General features: G+C 37.3%; 1 protein-coding gene and 1 pseudogene across 1 annotated transcript in view; both read left to right on the top strand.

Annotated features, from left to right (window-relative positions):
• Nucleotides 1-23,428, top strand: part of SCFD1 (sec1 family domain containing 1) — a 147,312-nt gene extending 123,884 nt beyond the window's left edge. Inside the window, exons 21-25 of the mRNA XM_007949997.2 lie at nucleotides 7,893-7,945; nucleotides 10,155-10,188; nucleotides 11,646-11,711; nucleotides 20,207-20,275; nucleotides 23,405-23,428. Of these exons, the coding sequence (XP_007948188.1) occupies nucleotides 7,893-7,945; nucleotides 10,155-10,188; nucleotides 11,646-11,711; nucleotides 20,207-20,275; nucleotides 23,405-23,428 (246 nt within the window). The remainder of the gene's footprint in view (nucleotides 1-7,892; nucleotides 7,946-10,154; nucleotides 10,189-11,645; nucleotides 11,712-20,206; nucleotides 20,276-23,404) is intronic.
• An 877-nt stretch (nucleotides 23,429-24,305) lies between these two features.
• LOC122150914 lies at nucleotides 24,306-26,280 on the top strand (annotated as a pseudogene).
• Nucleotides 26,281-26,681: the final 401 nt, after the last annotated feature.

The following is a 26,681-nucleotide window of genomic DNA, read 5'->3' as shown; positions in this document are numbered from 1 at the left end:
TTTAAATCAGGAATGGATGTTGGATTTTATCAAATGCCTGTTTTGCATTGTTTGATATGATCAAGTGATTCTTTTCCTTTATTTTATTTATATGATGGATTATGTTGTTTTTCTGATGTTGAACCATCCTTTCATACCTGGTATAAATCCTGCTTGGTCATGGGATATTATTTTTTTGATACGATGTTATATTGTTTTGACTAGGATTTTGGTGAAGATTTTTGCATCTATATTCATGAGGGATGTTGGTCTGTTCACTTGGCTTTGGCATCAGAGTTATGCTTGCTTCTTAGAATGCATTTGGGAATATTCCATTCTTTTCTGGAATAGTTTGAGTATGATGGGTATCAGTTCTCCAAGGAAGCCATCTGCACCAAAACTTTTTTGGGTGAGGAGTTATTTTATAATCTGCTAAATTTCTTATTTTGTTAAGGGTCTGTCCAAGTTTTCTATCTCAATCTCTGTTAGTTTAGGTATGTCTTGTGTTACTAGAAATTTATCCATTTCTTCGAGGTTTTTGAATTTGTTGGAGTACAGTTATTCGTTTAAAAAAAAAAAAAAAAACACATTCACTGTCATCAAGTTGATATTTCCAAGATTATAAATCTTTAGGGAAGTAGAGCATCTCATCTTTCATCTGTGGAACAGCTGGTAGGTTCATACCATTAACCTTTTGGTTAGTAATCAAATGCTTTAACCACTATACCACCATAGTTCTTACAGTTATTCTCATAGTATCCTGTTACCATCCTTTTAATTTCAGTTGGTTCTGTTGTGCTGTCACCTGCTTCATTTATTATTCAAATTTGCATCTTGCCTTTCTTTTCCTTAAATTTGCTAGTGGTTTGTTGCTTTTGTTAATGTTTTTGAAGAACTAGCTTCTAATTTTGTTGATATTTTTTTCTATTTTTCTGTTTTCTGCTTCATTTATTTCTACTCTGATCTTTATTGTTTCCTTTCTTACTGAGATTGTAGGCTTTTTTCATTGCTTTTTTTCTAATTGTTATAGTTGTTGAGTTAAAGTGTTGATTTTGATTCTTTTTACTGTTTTGATGTGTGCATTTATTGTTAAAAATTGACTTCTGATACTGTTCTAGCTGTGTCCCAAAGGTTTCAGTATGTCTTGTTTTCATTCTCATTTGTTTATTTCACATTTTATTTCTTCTGTTACTCAGTAGTTCTTGAGGAGTTTATTACTTATTTTCCATGTATTTGATTTTTTCCTCTTGGTCTTCCTGTTACTTTATTTATTTTATTGTGTTGTGATCCAAGAAGATGCTTTGTAGTATTTCAGTGTTTCAAAATTTATTGAGGCTTGTTTTATGTCCTAACATAGTGTCCGTTCTGGAGAATGATCCATATGCACTGGAAAAGAATGTGTATTGTATTTTTGTTGAGTGGAGTGTTCTGTGTATGTGTATGAGGTTGAGTTGGTTGATTGTGTTGTTGAGATCTTCTGTATGTGTTGATTTCTTTTCTAAGAAGTTCTGTCCATCACTGAAAGTGTATGTTGAAGTCTTCTTACTACTATTGTAGAATTGTCTGTTTCTCCTTTCAATTCAGTTAATGTTTGATTTATGTATTTTGGAGCTCTTTCAGTGGGTGCATAGATATTTATTCTGGTAATGTCCTTTTAGTCAATTGACTCTTTTATCATCATACAGTGCCCTTCTTTGTTCCTTATGCTGGTTTTCACCTTGACATCTATTTTTACCAGAAATTAAAATTGCCACTCTTGCTTTTTTTTGGTTGCCATTAGCTTTATACATTTTTATTTTTAATCTTTATGTCTGAGTCTTTTGTAGACAGCATATTGGTAAGTCTTTTCTTATTCAGTCTGACTCACTCTCTCTCGACTTGTACATTTAATCCATTTCACATTTAGTATTATTAATGGTAGGTGTGAATTTCCTGCTGTCAATCATATGTTTTCTCTTGAGGTATTGATGGATTCTTCCAAATATTTTACTTCATTGAATTTATTTTGTTACTGAGTTTTCTTTCCCTTTTCTTCATTATGTTGATTTTGTGTTTACTCAATCCTTTTGATTTTCTTTCTTATTTTTGTTCTTTCTTATTTTGGTTAGAAGGCATATTAATTTTTTGTGTGTGTGATTACCCTGTAGTAGATGCTTATCTCCCTAAGTTTGAAACAATGTGTTCTATATTGATAGCATCCTGATTTCCTCTCCATTTGGAAGTTTTGTCATCTTTGTAGTTGATGCTGTTTACAGATTGACTGTTGTATTTGTTTTTCTTTTTATAAGGTAATTTTAGTTTTAAGAATTCTTTTGTGGGTTGGTATCTGGGTAGTTTAGTCATATGTGTTAATTTGTTGTCTTCTGTTGAAGGACTCTCTTTAGCATGTCTTGTAGGGTTGGTGTGGTTTTAACATTTTCTGTTTGGGAATGTCTTAATTTCACTCTTATATTTGAGGGGCACTTTGGCTGGATATATAATTTTTGGTTGACAATTCTTTTCCTTCAAGGTTTTGTGTATGTCACCCCATTGCTACCTTGTCTGCATGGTTTCTGCTGAGACATCACAGCTTAATCTTACTGGTAGCCCTTTGTAGGTAACACTTCATTTTTCCCAAGCTGCTCTTGAGATTCTTTCTTTGTCTTTGGTTTTGGAAAGTTTATGATATATCTTGGTGACTTTTTATTGCGGTCTACCCTGTGTGGGGTTCATTGAGCTCCTTGAATGGATGTCTTTCTGTCTTTCATATTGGGGAAGTTTTCTGCTACCAAGTCTTTGATAGTTTTCTCTGTGGGCTTTTTTTGTTTTGTTTTGTTTTTTCTTTTTTCCCCGCTCTCTCTTATTCTGGAATTCCAGTCAGGCATATGTCATTTCTTTTGTTAGCATCCCATAGAACTCTTAAGTTTTCTTCATTTCTCTTCATTCTTTTTTCTGATTTTTCCTCACACAAGCTGGTGTCAAAAGGATTTGTCTTGTAGCTGGGAAATGCCTTCTTCAGCCAGTTCAATTCCACTCTTTTGTCCTTCCAGTGTGTTATCTATCGCTAATTCTAGTGTTTATCTTCTGGATTTCTAATTGCTGTTTTTGTATGATTTCTAACTGTTTATTTTGTCATTTGCTCTGGTATGATTTCTCTGAATTCTTCAAGGGTATTATCTGTCTTTTACTTGCTTCTGTTTACTGTTTCCTTGAGCTGTTGGAATGCCATATATGTATATATATATATATATATACACATATACATATATATATATATATATACACACACACACACACACACATATACATACGCCCACCCACATTTTAAATACTGAATTCCTTATCAGGTATATCTGTTACATGTTCTTCTTTGGGGAGATTTCCTAGTTCCTTAGTTTGGTCACTTGGTTCCACTGTTTTGTCCTGTTCCTTTCTTTGTGTTGAAGTTATCCGTTGTCTCCAAGATATTTTGAGTTACATTTTGAATTTGTTGTCCTTGTTTGTTTCACCCTTTTTATTTTGCTTTGTTGTTTTGATGGGTGCTGGTTGGTTGAATAACTGGTGGGAATATGGGTGCAGGTCTTTGTCCTAGGGAGGTATTGCAGTTGGGATGAGGTGTTATCCACCATCTGTCATTGATCTTATGCTGTAGGAACTATTGGTAGTGCTCATCTGTTGGGTGAGGTGGTTGGTGCAGTAGATATGGGTGACTAGTGGATGATTAATGTCTTCCTCTCTCTGAATGGGGCAAGAAAAAGAGAGGAGAATAAAGAAAAGCAGAAGAGATGGAAAAGACAGAATAATAATAAAAGATTAAAAACAGAAAAAAGGGCGAGTCTTCAGGTGGGTGTGAGAAGATCAGCCAGTGATGCAAGCATAGGAAAGGATAGCTGAAGCCTCTGGATCTGTCTGGAATGGATTATTGAGGATGGCATTCAGTTGCCAGTCAAAAGCCCAGCTGCTTGAACACATTGGCTTCCCCACAGGAGAAAGACAAGGCAGTGCTCCTCTGCAAAGATCCACAACCCTGGAAACTCTAGGAGGCAGGTTCACTCTGTCTCAAAAAGGGTCACTGTGAGTCAGATTCAACGCAACAGAGGAGGGTCCAGTTTCATTTACTAATGGTGAATTCTTTCATACCTTTCTCTTTCTCCATCCTTACTCTGTGGCCACTTGTGCCACTGTAAGTCTGACCTGCTTCTCTGTATGTTCCTCTTGCACATCCCACACAAATTTAGCTCATCTCGAAATCCTCCCAATCTGTCTACACTGTGTCTTTATTTTTGTGTGGATTCCCTTAAGTGTGTTTTCCCCCCTCCCCATCCACCTTTGTATTTACAGTATTTGCAATGGCTACTCCTTGCTTCTTTTCTCTCCTCAGTCACTGATCTCGCTCAATCTCCCTTTCCAATCTGTGCTCAATCTAATACTTTATCTTCTCATTAGTTGCTCAGAATTCCAGGCTCCTTATTTCTATCTGTTTTACTTGGTTTTTGTAGGTTTCTATTATAGATGAACTGGGCAGAATGTGTTAGCAGGATGTCATCTTTTCTCCACTTCTTCCATCTTCTTCTGATTAATCATGCATCATTCATTACTTGCCCATAGAATATTTGAGTACTGCAGTTGAAGGCTTCCATTTTTTCTTCAGTTCTTACAGCTTGAGAAATGCCAAGCATGTTCTTCCCTTGTGGTTTTCTAACTCCAGGTCTTTGCGCATATCATTATAATTCTTTACTTTGTCTTCTCAAGGCACCCTTTGAAATCTTCTGTTCAATTTCTTTCCTTCATCATTTATTCCATTTGCTTTAGCTACTGTCCTTTAAAAAGCAAATTTCAGAATCTCTTCTAACATCCATTTTTGTCATTTTCTTTCCTTTCTTTTTAATGACCTCTTGCTTTCTTCACATATGTTCCCCTTGATCTCACCCCACAGCTCTTCTGATCGTCTATCATTAGTGTTTAATGAATCAAACCTATTCCTTTTATTTTTTTTTAATTGTGATTTGGGTGAAGATTTACAGAGCAGATTCACTTTCCATACAGCAGTTCACATATACTTTGTCTCATGACATTGACCACAGTTTACCACAATGCAATAGCTCCCCTCCCACTTCCTCCCCATAGTTACCTCTTCCCAGTGTCCATCCCTCTGTACTCTCCTGCGCCCTGAGCTGTCTCCCTGTACATAAGCAGCCCTTCTTTCTCCCATGATTGTTCTCTCCAAGGAGTGTATCTACCTGAGGTAAATGTCTAGCTCATATGCCTGTCTTTTGTTTGGCTGGAAACCACAGGTGTGGGTTCAATTCCAGACCTGAAGGGCAGCTAGGGGCCATAGTCTTCAACGGTTCCGCCAGGCTCTATCGAACCAGCAAACCTGGTCCCCTCCCCTTTTTTTTCTCCAAATGATTTTGAGTTTTATTCCACATTATTCTATCAAGGATCTCCTCCATAGATCCCTTTCTATGTGGATGACAGTGGTAGCTGGGCACCATCTAGTTCTTCTGGTCTCATAGTCATATAGGCTACAGATCAGATGGTGTACCAGTCGCTAGGACTAATTGTTTCCATGAATTTTGGTTTTCTTCATTCTTCTTTGCTTTGGACAAGGAGAGACCCATTATTGCATCTAGATGGCAGCTTGCTAGCTTTTAAGATCCCAGTCGCTACTCGCCAAAGTAGGAGGTGGAACAGTGTCAAACCTATTCTTGAGATGGTCTCTAAATTCAGGTGGGATATACTCAGTAGTACTTTGGCTCTCGTGGACTTATTTTAATTTTCTTCAGCTTCAACCTGCATATGAGCAGTTGTGTGGAATGGTTTGTTCCACAGTCAGCTCCTGACTTTGTTTTTGGTTTTTTTTTCTGTTTTTCTTTTTCTTTTTTTTTTTTTTTTTTTTTTATTAGGATTTGGGTGAAGATTCACAGAGTAAATTCACTTTTCATACAGCAGTTCACATATACTTTGTCTCATGTCATTGACCAAAATTTACAATGCAGCAGCTCCCCTCCCACTTCCTCCCCATAGTTACCTCCTCCCAGTGTCCATCCCTTCATACTCTTCTGCACCCTGAGAGGCCCATTGTCTGCCAACCCTGTATATGATCTTGGATACACTCTCCATTTAGACATATATAATTGTTTAGCTTGTTCACCCATCTATCCGTCCCTATACCCATGTTTGCTTTCATTGACAACTCAGTATTGTATTTGCAAAGGGGTTCATATTTGTTGTTTGTACTGCCCATGTAACTCTGTCTTTCTCATCCTCAATGCTGCCATATTGGTCACTCATATTTGGTGCATTGCCCTTCTCTTCACCCAAATCAATATTTATCTCTATCTATCTAACAGCATTCCCTCCCCTTCCCTCCCACCCCTGGTAACCAACAAAGAAAATGTCCTCCAATATATAAACCTTTCCTTAACTTTCACAATAACGGACTAATACAATATTTGTCCTTTTGTGACTGACTTATTTCCTGACTTTGTTTTGACTGATGCTGTTGAGCTTCTCCATGATCAGTTTCTTCAGATGTAAAAAAAATAAATAAATAAAATCAAGCTCATTGCTGCTTAGTCGATTTTGACTCTTAGCGAACCCTCCTTGGGTTTCTGAGGGGTGTCACTATGGAAGTAGGTTGCCTAACCTTCCTTCTGAGGAGTGGTTGGTGGGTTTGAACTGCCAGACTTCTGGTTAGCAATCAAATGGCTTATTTCTGTGTGTTCCATCTGGTGAGGTCCATGTATATAATTGCCTTTTATGTTGCTTAAAAAAAAGGTATTTGCAATGAATAAGTCATTATTGGTCTTGCAGAATTCTATCAGTTGAACTGTGGCATCATTTCTATCACCAAAGCCATATGTTCCAACTATTGATCCTTCTTTGTTTCTAACTTTTGTATTCCAATCACCAGTAATCATCAATGCATCCTGATTGCATGTGTGATCAATTTCAGACTGCAGAAGTTGGTAAAAATCTTCAATTTCTTCATGTTTGGCATTAGCGTTTGGTGTGTAAATTTAATAGTGGTATTAACTGGTCTTCCCTTGTAGGCATATAGATATTATCTTATCACTGACAGAATTGTACTTCGGGATAGATCCTGAAATGTGCTTTTTGATGATAAATGCAATGCCATTCCTCTTCAATCTGACATAATTCAATTCCTGACATAGTAGACCATATGATGGCCCAGTTCAAATGACTAGTACCAGTCCATTTTAGTTCTCTAGTACCTAGGATCTTTATGTATTCCATTTCATTTTTGACAACTTTGTTTTCCTAGATTCATACTTCATACATTCCACGTTCCAAATATTGATGGCTGTTTGGAGCCGATGTTTTGAGTCATGCTACATCATGAAATGAAGGTTCCAAAAGCTTTACTCAATCCATGTCATTAAAGTCAACTCTGCCTTGAATAGTCAGCTCTTCTCCAGTCATATTTTGAATGCCTTCCAAACTGAGTGGCTCATCTTCCAGTAGTATATCAGACAGTGTTCTACTGCTACTCATAAGATTCTCTCATGGGCCAATTTTTATAGATCACCAGGTCTATCTTCTTAGTCTGGAAGATCCACTGAAACCTGTCTACCATGGGTGACCCTGCTGCTGGTATTTGAAATGCCAGTGGCATAGCTTCCCAGCATCACTGCAACACACAAGCCACCACAGTACAACAAACTGACAGATGAGTGGTTGTACCCCAAACTGCCAGCTGAAAAATGGGGAATACAATGGGAACTACTTCATAGGACTATTACTGGGATTAGATAAATTAGATAATTCATATAAAGCACTTAGAATAGTGGTGGTGGTGGTTACGCATTCTATGAAATTGATAGATTCGTTAACATAAGATATAATATGCTGATCTAAATTAAAAAGGAAATTCCATAGACATGGTAAATTTTTTGTTTTTTTTTAAACAGGAAACAGATGACTACAGATATCTTGATCCAAAAATGCTAAGAGGTAATGACAGGTAAGCATATTTTGTCTTATGTAATTATGTAATGTAATTTCCTGTGGGTTTCTCTCCCCAAACCCAGAATGGAAATAATTGCTTTTTTAGTGTAAAACAGTAACCGCGCATTATTAGAAAGTCAAATTATATAGAAAACTCTTTAAAAAAAAATAGTATCATCTTAGTACCCAGAGATAATCATTGGTAATTATACTTAACATTTTAGTGTTTGTCATTATAAGTATACACACACACATGCAAAATGCATTTTAGATATAATATTTATATATAATACAAATATTATATTTCATCTTCCACAGATGGGACAAATGTTGTATTATAAACTAAGTGGGAAGGCATTTGGATAATATGTATATTTTTGCATGAATAGTCTTATAGACCACATGAAAAGTTAAGAGCTTTATTTTGGATCATGTCTTTTGTTTTGTTTTACTGTTCCATAAAACCCAAGACCCTGGGAACCATTGTTGTAAACAACAATTTATAGGAATGAGAAATTCTATAAATTATTTCTGTATTTATTTCTTAAGATTTAATTAATGATTTTGTTTTGTTTGATATGAAAAATAGTCTATAAATTAGAAAACAATTTATTGAATGATTGTTTCTAACACTAAAACTTGGTTGTAGCTGGTTTCCTGCCTATATATCTTATGTTTGGAATCTTTAGAACTTTGGCTTTGCTGGATCCTAAGGTTTCACATCTCTTTATGCAGTCAAGACAGATCCTCTAATCACTAGAGTTGATTATTAGGTTGTTTTAGTAACATAAGATTATTCTTTTTTCTGAGCTTACTAGAAATACTGCCAAACTTGGAAAAGAAGATGCTTATAGCAGCTACAGATAACAAGAAATCAGCAAAGAATAACAGAGAGGAGGACTAGGGATGACAGCTCACGGGTAGAGGGATTTCTTTTATGCTCTGAAATTAGTGGTGAGGGTGGTACAGCTCTATTAATACAGTTAATTTTGTGGTATGTGAGTGATATCTCAGTAAAGGTATTACTTAAAAAGAATACAGATGTCCACAAACTTTTCAGTTAATCTCTTTAGTTTTCTCCTTCCTTGCGTCTGCTCTTTTCTCCTTATGCAACAGTCTAATTCTTCTCCCGTATTCTACAGCTTGCATTTTTTTTCTGTTCCTTGCATTTATTTATGACTAAAAGTAGATATATTTTGTTTCTTAGTAGCTTAATTAGAAATTCTTGTAATCCTGTATTAATTCTATAATATTAATCCTACATGGAGTATATGCATGATAATGAGAAATATCAGTATTAATAACAGATAGATGAGCTTGGAGTTTATTTTTATATACTCAGCCATCTCCTGAGCTGTTCCATCAAAATTAAATCTTAGTAATTAATAACTGGTAATACTATGCTACTTAAGTGTCATCTTTCCTCATATCATGTCTAGTTTTAAAGGAACTGGAAACACTTATACTGATGAGGTATTTCAATCAGATAGGCTTCTAAAATTCTTTTCTATGAAATATTTAGATAGGCCATAGAAATGAGGAAAAAGTGATAAGGCTAAGTAATGAGCTGTGAATAATTAGAATAATTAAGGGAAGTTATACTAGCTCTGTCCTCTTGGTTGAGAGTTTAAAAAATTACTCATGAGAAAAATCTAAGTAGACCTTGTAAATCACACCACACTATACAGCCTATTTTAGCACTCAGATATAAATCTGACATGGAGAAGCTTTGAAAAAAGATGGCTTGAATGTGCATCTAAATACACATATTAATTACATATTTATTTAATGATATAATGATACATAGATATATGAGAAATAACAAGCTACAGCAAAATACAGGTCCCTCTTTCCATTTCTCCCCTTCCTTTTGAAGTTCTTCTTCCCATACATGTGTTTATACTTTTGTCAACTCACCTGTATCCAGAGTTCTACTTCTGATGGGAGCTGCTGCTTAATCATTTCTTTTCTCTTTCTCAATCTTCTCCTAGAATTGATTTCAAAGTCAATAAGATAGTATTCCATTTAATTTTAAACTTTTACAGCTTAATCCTCTGCATCCAATTTACTACCTTGCTCAGCAAAACAAAAGGAACTTCCATGTTAAGAAGGTGAGGGAGGCAGAATTGTACATACCTAATACGTGTGTATGCGTTGCCCATATCTGCTTAATCCATAAGAAAAGACGTGAGTGAAATTTTCAGTGCGCTTTTTCTTTGTTACAGCTCAGTGCCAAGGAATAAAAATCCATTCCAAGAGGTGAGTGCCGTATGAAAATTCTCTCCGTAGAGAGGAAAGAAGAAAAAGTGACCAAGCAGTGTTGAGGAATATTTTTGCCTAAACATGATTTCCTTATGATTAGTGTTTGGTAGTCTTGATAAATCCAATTCTGTGCATCTAAGATTTTTTTTTTTTAATTATTCTTAGCAACTGTTACGTTCCTGATTTATAAAATTGCTTATGCTTATGTTATTTAAGCTTATAAAATAACGAACATGTGAATGAAGTTGGACCCCTATCCTACACCATACCCCAGAATTAACTCAGTATGTGTATCAAAGACCTAAATATAGGAACGAATACTATAAAACCCTGAAAAGAAAACAGGTATAAATCTTCATGGCCTTGAATTTGGCTATGGTTTCTTAGATAAGACACAAAGTATGATTAATAAAAAGTAAATTAAAGTTCATCAAAATTTAAAATTCTGTGCATCAAAAGACATCAAGAGAGTTAAAAGACAATCCACAGATGGGAGAAAATATTTGCAAATCATATGTCTGATAAAGGACTTGAGACTAGAATGTGTAAAGAGGTCTTACAACCCAATTTAAAACTGGGCAAAAGATTTAAACAGATGTTTCTCCAAGGAAGATAGACAACAGGGAAGACAGACAAATGGCCAATGAGCACATGTAAAGATGATTTGTTATTAGAGATATGCAAATCAAAACCATAATGAGATACCACTTCACCCACACTAGGATACCTATAGTCAAATAGAGTTAGATAGTAAGTGTTGACAAAGATGCGGAGAAATCAGAGCCCACATACAATGCTGGTGGAATGTAAAATGGTGTAGCTCTTTCAGAAGATACTCTGGCAGTTCTTCAAATAAGTAAATAGGATTATCATATGACCTAGCAATTCCACTCCTAGGTGTATATACCTAAGAATAAGGAACACATATGTCCACACAAACTCTGGTTTACAAATTACTCTTTAATAGCCAAAAGATAGAAACAGCCCAAATGTCCATCGCTGACAAATATATAAAGAAATGTGGTATGTCCACATAATTGAATAGTTTTTATATGTATGAAAACTCTTTGTAAAATTGGATTCTAAGTATTTGTGAAGTTACCATGACTATATTATTTGAAATGCAAAAAAGCTTCTTAGTAAAAATTAATACAGTAAATAACATAGTAACATAGGTTGGAAATTCTATAAATGCTATTTTCTATTTTTCCTTCCCACAAAATAACCTCAAATTCAGAAATGCCCTTTGGAGAAAGCTCTTTAGATTTATTTGCTACTAAAGAATATAACTTGATAGACTTTAGAAATTAAAAATTTATGAACTTCTTTTAGAAACTGATTTCTTAATTGAAGTAACACCATGAACCTTTTACTAGCTAAAGTTAAATTACTATTTTAATTTAACTGTTTTAATCAACTTACCTTTTTTTCTCCCCCTCTGTTTGCATTTTTAGGCAATCGTTTTTGTGGTGGGAGGTGGCAACTACATTGAATATCAAAATCTTGTTGACTACATAAAGGTATAGTTTGGCCTTCTTATTCTATCATGTGATGGTGTCACAGTTCTACAGTTCTCTGTCTTTAAAATACTAGTATTGTCTGGTGGCTATCGAAACCTTACACATAACCAACTTTTCTTCTAATTTAAAAAAAAAAAAAACTATGTATAGGGAAATGCCCATACATTCATTATTTTTCTATTCCAGTTACATTCATTTCTGGCCTACACTACATCTGATCTGGAAAATTTTGTTGTCATTAGGAGCCCCCTGAGTCATCCTTCTCCAGGGACTGGTCCCTTCTGATAGCATGACCAAAGTAGGTGAAATGACATCTGGCCATTCTCACTTTCCAAGGAGCAGTCCAGCTGCACTTCCTCCAGGACATATTTATTTGTTCTTCTGGAAGTTCATGGTATTTTCAGCATTCTTCACCAACACCACAATTCAAATGCATCAATTCTTTGAACTTCTTTACTCATTGTCAGCTTTCATGTGCATATGAGGCTATTGAAAATACTGTGGCTTGAGTCAAGAGCACCTTCAAGTGCACCTTAGTCTTCGTAGTGACATCTTTGCTTTATAACACTTAGAAGGGATCGTTTGCTGCAGATTTGCCCAATGCAATACAATGTCTGATTTCTTGACTCCTGCTTCCATTGGGCATTGATTGTGGATCCAGCAACTTCAATCTTTTCTCCATTTATTGTGCTGTTGCTTGTTGTTGTTGTTATTTGCCATCGAGTCAGCCCCGACTCATAGCGACCCCTCCTTGGGTTTCCGAGGCAGTATCACTACGGCAGTAGGAATGCCCAACCTTCCTTCCAAGGAGTGGCTGGTGGGTTTGAACCGCCAGCCTTCTGGTTAGCAGTCAAATGCCTTAGGCACTATGCTACCAGAGCTCCTGTGTTGTTGCTTATTGGTCCATTTATGAGGATTTTTTTTTTCTTTTTTGTTGAGGTATAATCCATACTGAAGACTGTAGTCTTTGATCTTCATCAGTAAGTGCTTCAAGTCGTCTTCACTTTGAGCAATTCAGCAAGCAAGGTTGTGTCATTAATGAGACTTCCTCCAATCCTGATGCCATGTTCTTCTTCATATAATCCAGATTCTCAGATTATTTGTTCAGCATACAGATTGAATAAATGTGGGAGAATACAACCTGACACACACTTTTCCTGATTTTAAACCATGCATTATCCATTTTTTTGTTCTGTTTGGCTTATGTACAGATTCCTCATGAGCACAATTAAGTGTTCTGGAATTCCCATTTTTCATAACATTATCCATAATTTGTTATGATCCACACAATCAAATAACTCTGCATAATAAATAAAACACAGATAAACATCTTTCCAGTATTCTTGACTTTCAGCCAAGATCTGACACAAACTGTGATATCCTTCACTCCACGCTCTCTTCTCAGTCTGGCTTGAATTTCTGGCAGTTCTCTGTCAGTATACTGTTACGACCATTTTAGAATTATCTTCAGTAAAATTTTGCTTGCATGTGATAGTAATGATATTGTTCAGTAGTTTCTACATTCTGTTGGATTACTTATCTTTGGAATGGGCGCAAATATGGATCTCTTCTAGTCAGTTGGCCAGGTATGTCTTCCAAATATTTTGGCATAAATGAGTAAGTGCCTCCAGTGCTCCATCTGTTTGTTGAAACATCTCAATTTCTGGAGCTTTGTTTTTCACTTTGACTTACGCCTTCAGTGCAGCTTGGACAATACCTCCTGAAATGGTTGAATGTTGACTAATTCTTTTTGGTACAGTGACTATGTGTATTACTTCCATCTTATTTTGGTGTTTCCTACATCATTCGATACTTTGCCCTTAGGACCCTTCAATATTACAACTAGAGGCTTGAATTTTTTTTTCAATTCTTTTAGCTTGAGAAATACCAAGCATGTTCTTCCCTTTTGGTTTTTTAATTCCAGGTCTTTGCACATTTTATTATTAATACTTTGCTTTGTCTTCTCAAGCTGCTCTTTGAAATCTTCTGTTCAGCTCTTTTATTTCATCATTTCTTCCTTTCATTGTAGCCACTCTCCATTCAAGAGCAAGATTCAGAGTCTCTTCTGACATCCATTTTGATCTTTTCTTCCTTTCCTGTCTTTTTAATGACCTTTTGCTTTCTTCATGTATAAAGTTCTTGTTGTTATTCCACAGCTCATCTGGTCTTAGATCATTGGTGTTCAGTGCATCAAATATGTTCTTCAGATGGTCTCTAAGTTCAGGTGGAATACACTCTTTGGCTACTTAACTTGAACTTGCATAGGAGCAATTGATGGTCTTTTCCACAGTCAGTCCCTGGTCTTATTCTGACATGATATTAGCTTTTTCATTGCCTCTTTCCACAGATATAGTCAGTTTGATTTCTTTGTATTCCATCTGATGAAGTACACATGTATAGTCACCATTTATGTTGTTGGAAAAAGGTATTTGCAATGAACAAGTCATTGGTCTGGTCTTGCAAAATCCTCTTATGTAGTCCCTGGCATCATTTTGGCCATATTTTTCAACAACCAGTGGTGATTCTTTCTTTCACATTCCAATCACCAGTAATAATCAATACATTTTGATTGCATGCTTGGTCAATTTCAGACTGCAAAAGTTGGTAAAACTCTTCCATGTCATCCACTTTGGCTTTAGGGGTTGGTGCGTAAATGTGAATAATGTGAATAGTAGTAGTAGTAACTGGTCTTCTTGCGGGTGTGTGAATATTATCCTGTCACTGACAGCATTGTACTTCAGAATAGATCTTGAAGTGTTTTTTTGATGATGAATGTGACACTGTTCCTCTTCAGTTTGCCATTCCTGGCGTAGTGGACGATATGATTGTCTGATTCAAAATTGCCAATCCCAGTTCATTTCAGCTCGCTAATGCCTAGGATATTGATCTTTATACATTCCATTTCATTTTTGACTACTTCATGCCTTCTGCATTCTGATTATTAATGTATTTTGTAGCTGTTTCTTCACATTTCGAGTTGTGCCCCACCAGCAAGTGAATTTCCCGAAAGTTTTACTCCATCCACATCATTAAGGTCGACGGCAGCTCTGCCCCAGCCATATTTTTATTTTTAATACATTCCAGCCCTAAGGGGCTCATCTTCCAGCACTTTATCAGTGTTTCATGCTATTTTTCATGCTATTTGTAAGGTTTTCCATGTTCAGTTGTTTACAAAGTAGATGGCCCTGTCCTTCTTCCTAGTGTGTCTCAGTCTGGAAGCCCCACTGAAACCTGTCCTCATGTACAACCCTGCCGGTATTTGAAATACTGGTGGCATGGCTTCCAGCATCACAGCAACATGCAAGCCACCACAGGACAACAGACTGACAGACAAGTGGTGGGTCTGGATAATAACATATCTTATTATTGGAATGCATTTTGCAGCTGTCTAGCTTTTACTGCCTGCTAACCAGACGGCTGGCGGTTCAAACCCACCAGCCACTCCTCGGAAGGAAGGTTGGGCAATCCTACTTCCGTAGTGATACTGCCTCGGAAACCCAAGGAGGGGTCGCTATGAGTCAGGTATGACTCGACGGCACATAACAACAATAACAACAACAACAGCTTTTACTTTAAACCTGTAAAGTGTCACATAAGCTCCTCTTCCAAAAAAAAATGATTTCTGGAACTCCTTTACCTGAATAATGCGTATTTTACTCCTTTTCTTTTGACTTAGCAACAAAGTTTTAGCAAACTTGGAATGTCTTTTCTTTTTCCCCCAGAAAATGGGAGCATTAGAGGTAGCAAATTAAATATGGGGTACTATTCAAAGCTGACAGGAGTGATAATTAAGTAAACTGATAGTGACGAAAGAAGCATAGCTTGAAGAGCAAAAATGACATTTAAAATGCAGGTGCAACAAAATTAACTACTGTTAGAATGGGAGTTTGTAATCTTTTTTTTTCTTTTTCACTTAAGGGAATCCCACATTGAGAGTTGGCTGAGCCAATAGATTCTCTATTTTAAGGAGTTTCAGGACAAGGTATACAGAAAGGAGGAGTTAGTAGCAGGAGTAAAAGCAGAATGATGAGTCACAAGGCACCCTGATTGACCTTTTTGGTAACTGAACTACTTGAAAATGGTTAGCTCATGAAGCCTGGCTATAGGACTCTTCTCAGGTCCCCACTGGAGGAGCATTCTTTGTGTCATTCAAAATTTAATAAATTACAACTATTTTAATATTTTAATGAGGCACTGTAAAAATGAAGTGGCAGTCTCCTAGTACATAATAATGTTAGGTGTCGTTGAATTGGTTCCAACTCATAGCGACCCTGCGTGTGACAGAACAAAACGCTGCTTGATCCCATGGCGTCCTCTGTGTTTGAGTCCTTTGATGAACCTACTGTGTCAATCCATCTCATCAAGGGTCTCCCTCTTTTTTACTGACCCTCTGCTTTACCAAGTAGCTTTACCAAGTATCATGTCCTTCTCCAGGGACTGGTTCCTCCTGGTAACATGTCCAAATTACATGAGATGAAGTGTTGCCACCCTCCCTTCTGAGCAACATTCTGGTTATACTTCTTCCAAGACAGATTTGTTCCTTCTGCTGGCAATCCATGATACATTTAATATTCCACACCATAACTGAAAGGCATTAACGCTTCTTCAGTCTTTTTCATTGTCCACCTTTTGTGTGCATATGAGACTATTGAAAATACCATGGCTTGGATCAGGTACATCATAGTCTTCAAAGTGATATCTTTTCTTCTGAGTACTTTAAAGAGAGCGTTTACAGCAGAGTTGCCCAGTGCAATACATCATTTGAGTACATAATCGTTTCTATAAACATCCCTGAAATTAATTATTTTGGATCATCAAAATAGCTGAATTATGCTTAAAATACCATACTTGAAAGGTTAGTGAAGTGTAGCAGTCACAGTGTCAGATTCTTCAAAGGACTTTTGAGACTGAAGAACATATACGCACATAAGGCTTAATAAAGGCAGAGGCCAATACAGCAGATAATAACTTGCACTAGTTCGTCAGTGTTGTTTATGGAAAATGTACAGATTGATGGTTTGCACTTAGATTCTGTCTTGTTCTTTTGGTTCCTGCTATATAACTTGGTCATGGAGGCAGTTTTGGCTGTGTGACCAGAGAGATATAAAAGACCCCTCCTTGGATATAAAAGACTCCTCTGAGACTATATATCTTCCGCTTTTCTTAGTGGTTCATCTTGGTGGTTCAGGATCAGACGAAGCATGTTCTGTGTGATGAGGGTTAGGAATACTGACAGGGAAATTACAGTGTGGAAAGCCAACCCAGAGGTGTTTCCTGTAAACCACTCTGTCTGCCACTACCATCTGCTTTCTGCTTTGCCACTGCTGGGTCTTGAGGTTGTAGTGAAAGAAGTGATCATTCCCAAGATGTTTTCATTGAAAGAGAAATTGACCCAGGTGAATTGTTAAACAGTCTTATCCTTTTGATGATTGCTAGCTGCAGGATTAGAGACTCACTCAGGCTAATCAAAGAGTAGGTAGCTTTAATGTGAGTATTCACATAGACCAGGAGTGTAGTCTTGTTGCCAGCAATGGGGACCTGAGAACAGTTCTGTAGCCAGGCCTCATGAGCTAACCATTGTTACCAAAAAGGTCAATCAGGGTGCCTTGTGACTCATCATTCTGCTTTTACTCCTGCTACTAACTCCTCCTTTCTGTATACCTTGTCCTGAAACTCCTTAAAATAGAGAATCTATTGGCTCAGCCACCTCTCAGTGTGAGATTCCCCTATTAAGCTGAAATTTACCCTCAACCAGCTTATAGGTTGAGGTGACTACTTCCTGCCCAGTCATCAATGAGCAAGGTGGTAGGCATGTGCTATAGAACATGCTTGGGGTATTCTATCAACAAAGTCAGTAGGCATGACAGTCTCCCTCAGAAATGCCAACAAGAAGTAGATATTCAACATTCTTACTGGAGCAATTTCATTGTGGCTGGAAGACAAGCAGCCATGGTCTCTTGGGGTAAGTACATTGCATACAAAGCATGAAGGGTAGGCACAAAGCCAAATCTCATCCTGCTATGCACAAATGCACTATGACAGCACAGGGTTTACATTAAAAGATTATCTGTCTCCTCTACACATCTCTGGACTTTCTTTCACCTTGCTGAGTAGAAGGGCAGCACAGTGAGGTACAGAGCCAAGGTTTGACTTTCTAGACCTGTGATTCTGGACTATCTCTTGAAACCTCAGTTTTCCTCACTTGTAAAATTAATATACTAGTACTCATCTCAAGGAGCTCTGGTGATACAGTGGTTAATCATTCAGTTGCTAACCAAATGGTCAGTGGTTTGAACCCACCAGCCATTCTGTGGAAGAAAAATGTGGCAGTCTGCTCCCATATTGGGAACTATTCTATAGGGTTGCTGTATCATTGGAATAGTCTTAGTGGCAACAGTTTAGTACCTACGTCATGGGTTTGTTGTGAAGGCTAGAGGAGATAAGATATGCAACCTAAATGCTCCCAGCTTCCTCAGCACAGTGTAGAACAAATGTTCTGCTGCTAAATACCTCTTCCCTGTCACCTGAACCACGGAAAGAAGATGGGGCAGTCTACTCCTATAAAGAGTTACAGACTTGGGCTGAACGATTAGGTATGTCTATGCAAGGAGAGAAGTGTGCCCATGACCATGTATAGGGTTGGCAGACAATGTTTCTACAAGTGTATTTGTATGTTCTATAGGAATTCCCAGGTATATAGCAGAGCTGACAAGGGACAAGACTATGGTCACTTCTTGGCCATAGCCAGCTACCCAGAGGGAGTGAGTAGTTGGACCTGTGGACGAGGGACCATGATTACAGGGGACATCAAGCTCAATTGGCATAACATGTTATACAGAAACATTGTTCTACCTCATACTTTGATGAGTAGTGACTGAGATCTTAAAAGCTTGCAAGCAGCCATCTAGATGCAATGATGGGTCTCTCCTCGTCCAGAGCAAAGAAGAATGAAGAAAACCAAAGATGCATGGAAACTATTAGTCCAAGGGACTGGTACACCATGCAATCTTCAGCCTGTATGACTATGAGACCAGAAGAACTAGATGGTGCCCAGCTACCCTGTGAACCACTCAGAGGGGCAACTATGTAGGAGATCCTGGATAGAGTGGGAGAACAATGTGAAACAGAACTCAAAATCATAAAAAAAAAAAAAAAAAAAAAAGGGACCAGGTTTGCTGGTCTGATAGAGCCTGATAGAACCTCTGAGGCTATGGCCCCTAGTTGCCCTTCAGGTCTGGAATTGAACCCACTCACTCCTGTGGCTTTCAGCCAAACAAAGGACAGGCATGTGAACTGAACATTTACATCAGGTATATACACTCCTTGGAGAGATCAAACATGGAAGAATAGAAGGATTGTGTATGCACAGGGACACAGCTTGGGGGAGGCAGGAGTTCATGGGCGGGAAGGACACAGGGAAGAGTTAAGTGTATGTGAATTGCTATATGGGAAGGGAGTGGGAAGCGAGCTGTTGCATTGTGGGAAATTGCAGTCAATGTCATGAGGCAGTGTCTGTGAACTTCTGTATGGAAAATGAATTTGCTTTGTAAACTTTCACCCAAATCACAATAAAAATTTAAAAGAACTTCAACATTAGGGACTTACCAAAATTCTCCAGTAGATAAGTTTTGACTGCTATGATGGGGCTCTCCAACATTCTGTAAAAATTAAGAATAAAATAGTTACAAAATGGAATGGGATATATTAGCTTGTTAATACTAGGTTGAACAAAACCCAGCCCCACTGCCATTGAGTCGATTCTGACTCATATCTACTTTTTGTTGTTGTTATGCCATCGAGAGACCTGACTCATAGCAACCCCTCATTGGGTTTCCGAGGTGGTATCATTACAGAAGCAGATTGAGCAACCTTCAGACAGAGTAAAACTCATAAGGTTCTGTCCCATAGGGTTTCTAAATCTGTAATCTTTATGGAAGCACACTGCCTCATCTTTCTCCCGTGGAGTGGCTGGTGGGTTTGAACCATTAATCTTTTGGTTAGCAGTTAAATACCTCAGCCACTGAACCACCAGAGCTCCTTGTGTTGAACAAGTGAAACTGAAATGGCAATCCATGCTGCTTGTACTATATCCTACTTTCAATATAACTAACCTCTTTAGAATGTTTTCTTCAAATTGTACAGATCCTACATCAGAAAAGTGTTTACCTAAGATTTTATGAAATTATTCCTGTAAAATGTGGCAGTCACCAGATTCATGATATTTTTAGTGTAATAGGAAATAGCACCAGCACTGTGTCATAATACATATGTCTTTTGGGGAAAAAACTTACTATGCTCATGTCACAACATTACTTCTATTTATTGCATGTAATTTTAGGACAGATATGATGCACTGAAATGCAGTCACCTGCCTCCAACGACAAAAACCCATTAAGAATAAAAAATTCCCTATCATATGTAGCCTGCCTTCTTGGGAAGATTGAAATGATACTTATTACTTAATCACATCTGAGTTCTGTCTCTGATTTTTACAGGGGAAACAAGGCAAACACATTTTATATGGCTGCAGTGAGCTTTTTAATGCTACACAGTTCATAAAACAGGTAAAGTGTACCTTTTTAGTTTGTTTCTATTAATGTAGCTATTAAGCAGCTGTTGATATTTTTACTGTACAACTATAAAGAGGATTCTTATGAGTAACATCATTTCCATTATCCTAAATCTTTAGGAAAAGGTAAACATAGAACACTTAAAAATTGAATGAATTTACTCTGTTAGGTAAAATTCAATTCAGCATTTCCTTATATATTGTCTACATGGATAACTTTGCCAAGCATATCTCAAATTGGGACTGAGAAATTAAGTACCTTTCCTGTGATAGTAGGTGTTCAGTTGATAGAGAAGTATTACAGTTACCCTGAAAGAGTAGCAATTGAGGTGTACAAAGAATCTATATATTCTTTTAGTTTCATTCTTACTAATGTTCTCAATAATTACATGACCTTCACTGTAAGTTTTGACTAACTGAGATGCTCACTAGCCTTACCCATAAAGTCCACTCACTCTGCCTTGGCTGTCAGCAGAAGGCATGACTGCAACCTGTCCTCATTCTTAGCAGCTATTCTAGCATTTCCTGCACAGCTTCCTTAGAGCTGTAACGTGATTCTTATATTTTTGACCTTGTAATTTGTGCTTAATTTTTAGAGGCATTAGATCCCTTTTTGAAGGAATGCTGCATTATATTCTTATTAAAATGATTTTTACTTGCTTTTCCCTTCAATTTTTAGTGAACATCTATACATTCCCCTATTAACTTTAACTGTACTTGCTTTATAATAAACCTTTCCATTTATCTAGTAGTCCAAATTACTGTATTAATTTCAAAGTACTTCTCCCTTAATACTACAGCATGAAAATCATTACCTTCACTTCATTACATGTTTAGTGTTTTCTTCCCCCCTTGGAGATAAAATTTGCAACAATGAAATACACAAATCTTAAGTGTACAGTCCTTGAGTTTTGCCAGATGTATATGTGCACTTGAGTAAGCCAAACCCTTATGAATCTTCTCATTTTTACCTCATCAGGTAGATAGATACTTGATGGTATCTCATCATGGTTTTAATTTGCATTCACTTAATGACTAATGATGTTAAACACTTTTTCATAAGCCTGTTGGCCATTTGTATTTCTTCTTTTGTAACATGTCTATTCATATCTTTTACCTATTTATTTTATTGGGTGGTTTTTATACACCTGTATTACCAGCCCTTTGTCAGATACATGTTTTGCAGATTTTTTTCCAAGTATACGGCTTACTTATTTTTTTAAATGATAAGTTTTCTTCTAAAAACTTTTGTTGCTTTGTTGTTGTTGTTACATGCCATCGAGTCGGACCTGACTCATAGTGACCCCTCCTTTGGTTTCTGAGGCAGTATCACAATGGAAGTAGATTGCCTCATCTTCCTTCTGAGGAGTGGCTGGTGTGTTTGAACCACCAGCCTTCTGGTTAGCAATCATGTGCCTTAGGCACTATGCTACCAGAGCTCCTATTTTGTTGCTTTAGCTTTAGCTTTTATGTTTAGGTTTGGTATTCAGCTTGAGTTGATTTTTGACTATTATTTCAAAAAGGAGCCAAGGTTCATTTATTTTTCATATGAATATCCAGATATCCTATTATTCTGGCATCATTAATTGAAAAGATGTTCTTTTCCCTGCTCAATGGCTTTGGTGATGTTGAAAACCAAAATACAGTATAAATGTAAATCTATTTCAGAACTCTTATTTTCCATTGATTTGTCAATCCTTTTGCCAGTGCCACTATAAAGCTATACCAATCAAGACAGCATTAAGTCTTGAAGTCAGGTAGTATAGATTCTTCAGCTTTGTCAACTTTTTCAACATTTAGTTGGCTAGTCTAGGTTAGCAACTTTTATGATGATGGAAATGTTCTGTGTCTGCACTGTCCAATACAGTAGCTACTAACCACATAAAGATTTTGAGCACTTGAAACTTGACTGTGTGACTAAGGCATTGAATTTTTTTAGCTTTATTTAACTTTAAATGGCCATACGTGGTTAGGGACCACTGTGTTGAACAGTATGTAGTACAGTTTGTAGGTCCATTATACCTCTGTAGACATTTTAGAATCTTGCCAGTTTTTACCAAAAGAAAAAAAAAAGCCTGGTGAAATGTGATTGGAATTGCATGAAATCTATAGCTCAATTTGGGGGAAAATTGAAATCATAACATGAACATAGTATAAATCTTCATTTATTTAGATCTTAATTTCTCTTCACAGTGTTTTGTATTTGTTGGGAAACATTCCTTCATGAATTTTGTGTTTCTGCTTCTTGTAAGCAGAGGCACACTGCTTGCCTTTAGTCTTTTGGAGAATGTTTATATAGCAAGCAGCTATAGAAGAAAGAGAGCAAAAGGTAAAGATCAGACAGGCTTACTGCTTATTACAAAAAATCTGAGTTCTGTAAACTCGACTCTTTTCTTGTTATACATCGCACCTGGCCCTCAACACATTGCCCTGTGGGAACAGGGGTTCAGAACTGGTGCTGCTGCTATTGCTGTGCATAATAAAACCCTCTGTCCCTGACCCAGGAGTTTCTTGTCTTAGGGTAAAATCTCAGACTTTTCAGAATTCTTGATAGCAGTTTTCAGTGTAGAGGTTTTATCCGTTCTTTAATATTTTATTCTTAAGCATTTTATGATTTTGATGATATAAAAAATTTTAATTTCATTTTTCAATTGCTATTAGATATAAATATACAGTTGAGTTAATCTTATGTCTTGCTACCTAACTAAATTCACTTACTAATTCTAGTAGCTTCCTTAACATTTACTACATTAACAATTATATCATCTACAAACAGAGAGTTTTATATTGTTACTTACAATCTTTATGCTTTTTAACAGTTTCTTTATTGCCAGGGTTTTTGTTTTCATGACTTTATCTTTCACCTCTGATGTTTACACATTTCTTTGCTATGACAGTATGTATTACCATTCAGTTTCAGAATATCCACATAGGTTAAACATTTGAACTAATGGTAAGCATTAAATTAAAAAATTATTATAGGAACACAGTAAATAGAATAAGAAACCTAAATTCTACCACGATTAAAGTGTTTATACTGTTTGAATGTATAAGCTAATTTTGTGATTTTGGGAAAAAAAAGTTATATGAATGATTTTTGTGAGAATTTTTTGTTTTGTTTTAGTTGTCCCAACTTGGACAGAAATAACACAGAAGAACCCTAATGTGAGCATCATCTACTTGCAACTTGGATTAATGTAAAAAAAAATTAAAAGAAGAGCCAGATGTTTCCTTCTTAGGGTCCTAACAGTGAAATTTAGTTATTTGATAATTTTTAAGGAAATTCTGTACTTAATGTGTACTGATTAAAAGAATAAAGCATTTCAGAAATAAATTTTTAAAATTGTGTATTTTCTCTCCTGTTACATTTGACAGTGGAATAAGAAAGTCCTTTGGAAAGAAGGAAAGTTCGATCTGAATATACTATTAAAATAGAAATATAATAGTCAATGGAAATGATTAAAACTGGTGAAAGTTTAATATACATATGTGACTTGACTGGTTCACAAATTGCCTGTCTAAATGCATTTTAATCAAAAAAATACCTCCCCATTGTTTGCTGATTTCCTAAGTTGCCTCTAGATTTTAAGGAGTTATTTTAGAGCCACTTTAAGTCTCTAAGGAGATTAGCCCTGGTGACACAGTGGTTAAAGCACTCTGCTGCAAACTGAAAGTTCAGCATATCAAACCCACCAGCTGTTCCATGGGAGAAATATGTGGCAGTCTGCTTCTGTAAAGATTTACAGCCTCAGAAACCTCATGGGGCAGTTCTCCTCTGTCCCACAGGGTCACTAGGAGTGGGAAATGATTATCGGCCGTGGGTTTGGGTTACTGTCTCCTCTTCCCCTGACACACCTGTGTACATTTTACATAAACTCTCTTTTCTTTATATATTGACAGTCAAAAATTAACAAGGTGTAGGATGGACAAATACAAAGCATTTATACCATAAAGTTCTAAATAATAAATAAATAAAGCAAATGTTAGATTTGGTCCCAAGCATAAGCACACAATACCAAGAAGACATGTTGATCAGTCATATAACTCAAGGTGTCCATAAGGAAAAAGCAAGCCAACTGCTCCAGAGGAAAAAATGTTCAGATTATGCAAGCCAGGGAGCTTTCCATCCTAATGAGCCTCATCAGAAAGAATCTGTAATGTTACAGACAACATGCTGACAATAGATATATCAACAAGATTCACAGGACTGTTTCTTTCTCCAAGAGCCAATGCCATTGTACCATATCATATATTAAGAAAACACTAGTTGGGGAGTGCTGTGCTAATCTGACTCAGTCCTGGGATAAAATTTATAGTATCTGTAAGTGATGTAGAACACATCCACTATCCTGTGCAGTCAGTTAATAGAAAAGCTATAAGCCTGAGAAATGAAGAGCTTAGAAAGTACACAATCCTGGTTCTGGGTCCAAGATGGCAGACTAGGCAGATGCACTATCCAGACCCTCTACAACAGAGATTCTAAAAAACAAGACAGTTACAGATGATGACAATCCTGGATTATCAAAGACTGATGAAAGGAAAAGACAGTGAAGAAGGAACAGCAAACTGCTAATTGGCACAGAATGGCCATTTCGAATTACAAGTAGTGTTTCCACTGGGGCAGGAACCAGATAACCAGCTCCAGTTGCCCAGGACTGCACCAGCACCCAGACAGATGATCAGGAGACCACAAAGGTGTGTTCTACCCACTTCCTCACCTTTCACAACCTGCCAGTCACCAGAAGTGTGGCCTCCCCCCCCCCCCCACCTACTCTGCCGCCTGTCAAACAACCCTCTGCCAGTGCTGGGCTGCAGTTTCACATGTGTGTGTTTCATCTTTGTGCTTAGTTCCTCCCTCCTGTCTGCTACCAGCTCCACCCAGACAAGTGGTTAGTGCCCCAGTGCCGCTAAACTAGCGGCCAGAGTCACACCACTGCCCTGTTGCCCAGATACACTGAAATGGAAGGAAAAAAAAAATCGGAGTAAAGCAAACCAACAATCAATAAATTAATACAGTAACACTACTATGTCTTGGAGACAGTGGACAACTTAAAATTATACCCTAAAAAAAAACAAGACATGATGCCTCAAACAAGTGAGCCAAGTACAGAGCCAGAAAATCTTCCAGGGGAAGAAATGCTAGTGGAATTACCTGATAAGGGAGTCAAAAAAATATTTAGGTGCCTTCAATAGATTGAGAGAGATTCAAGGAAACCATGGACAAAATCAAGGAAAACAGACAAAACTCTAGAAGAACTGAAAAGAACAATACAAGAACAAATCAAACCAGGGGCAGGATGGCGGGTGACCATGCATCCCCTCCCCCAGGCCCTGCTGCCACCGCACCTTGCTCCCCCCACACAAGCTGCCGGTGAGCACACCACACATCCTGGTATGGGAACCAGGGCTGCAGGCGGATGCCATACTGCCCATCCATTATTTTTACCTGCATGTGGTCAACTCAGAGGGCCAAAACTTCACTGGGTCACCCACAGGTCAAACACTATTCAAAGTTGTAATCAGATCTCTTTTACCTAAAGAGTTGGTCGAGTTAGTCCTTTGGATAGGAATGATGGAACATTTTTGATGATAGAGCATGTATGAAAGTGTCAACAATGGACTGGAGATAGACATTCTTTGAGGTGGTAAACAGATAGCTCAATCTCCCTATATTTTGAACAGACCAGTGTACTGTGAGTACTGTGAGTGTCCCAAAGAGGATCCTCAGGCCTGGCAGAAAATCCTTTCGTGTCCAACAAGGAACCACAAATTGCAAAATATTTTTCTTCCTTCCCCAGCATCAATCTCCAGCAGATGCTAAAAGAAGTCTCAAAACGGTTTGGGGATGAGATAGGTGCCATTGTTCACTACACAGTTCTCAATAACCACATGTACCAGTGATCTTTAGGGAAATACACAGATTTCAAAATGTTCTTTGATGAGATTTTGCTGTCTTTGGCAAGAAAGGCCCTTCTCCCTGATTTACAATTTGAGAAATAAAATGGAGCCCCTCATGTGATTCTGTAGGGAAAGTGCAGTCTTCATCTAGCTAATCCTTCATCTTACCAACTCAGTCATAGCCCTTAAAAAGAGTCATTTTACATGGCTTCATGCTTTGTTGGCCTCAGTATGATTTAGTAAAAATGGGATTACTAAAATCCTGATTTCTTTCCCTCTTGATTCACACAATGTTGTTGTAGTTGTTATGTGCCGTCGAGTCAGCCCTGACTCATAGCGACCCCTCCTTGGGTTTCCGAGGCAGTATCACTACGGAAGTAGGATTGCCCAACCTTCCTTCCGAGGAGTGGCTGGTGGGTTTGAACCGCCAGCCTTCTGGTTAGCAGTCAAGTGCTTTAGCCACTATGCTACCAGAGCTCCTTTGATTCACACAATACCCATGT

The sequence above is a fragment of the Orycteropus afer genome, unplaced genomic scaffold (assembly GCF_000298275.1).
Source record: "Orycteropus afer afer isolate SDZICR_OR568_19922 unplaced genomic scaffold, OryAfe1.0 scaffold00260, whole genome shotgun sequence".
In the NCBI taxonomy this organism is placed as follows: domain Eukaryota; kingdom Metazoa; phylum Chordata; class Mammalia; order Tubulidentata; family Orycteropodidae; genus Orycteropus; species Orycteropus afer.
This window is presented reverse-complemented; position numbering and strand designations above follow the sequence as displayed.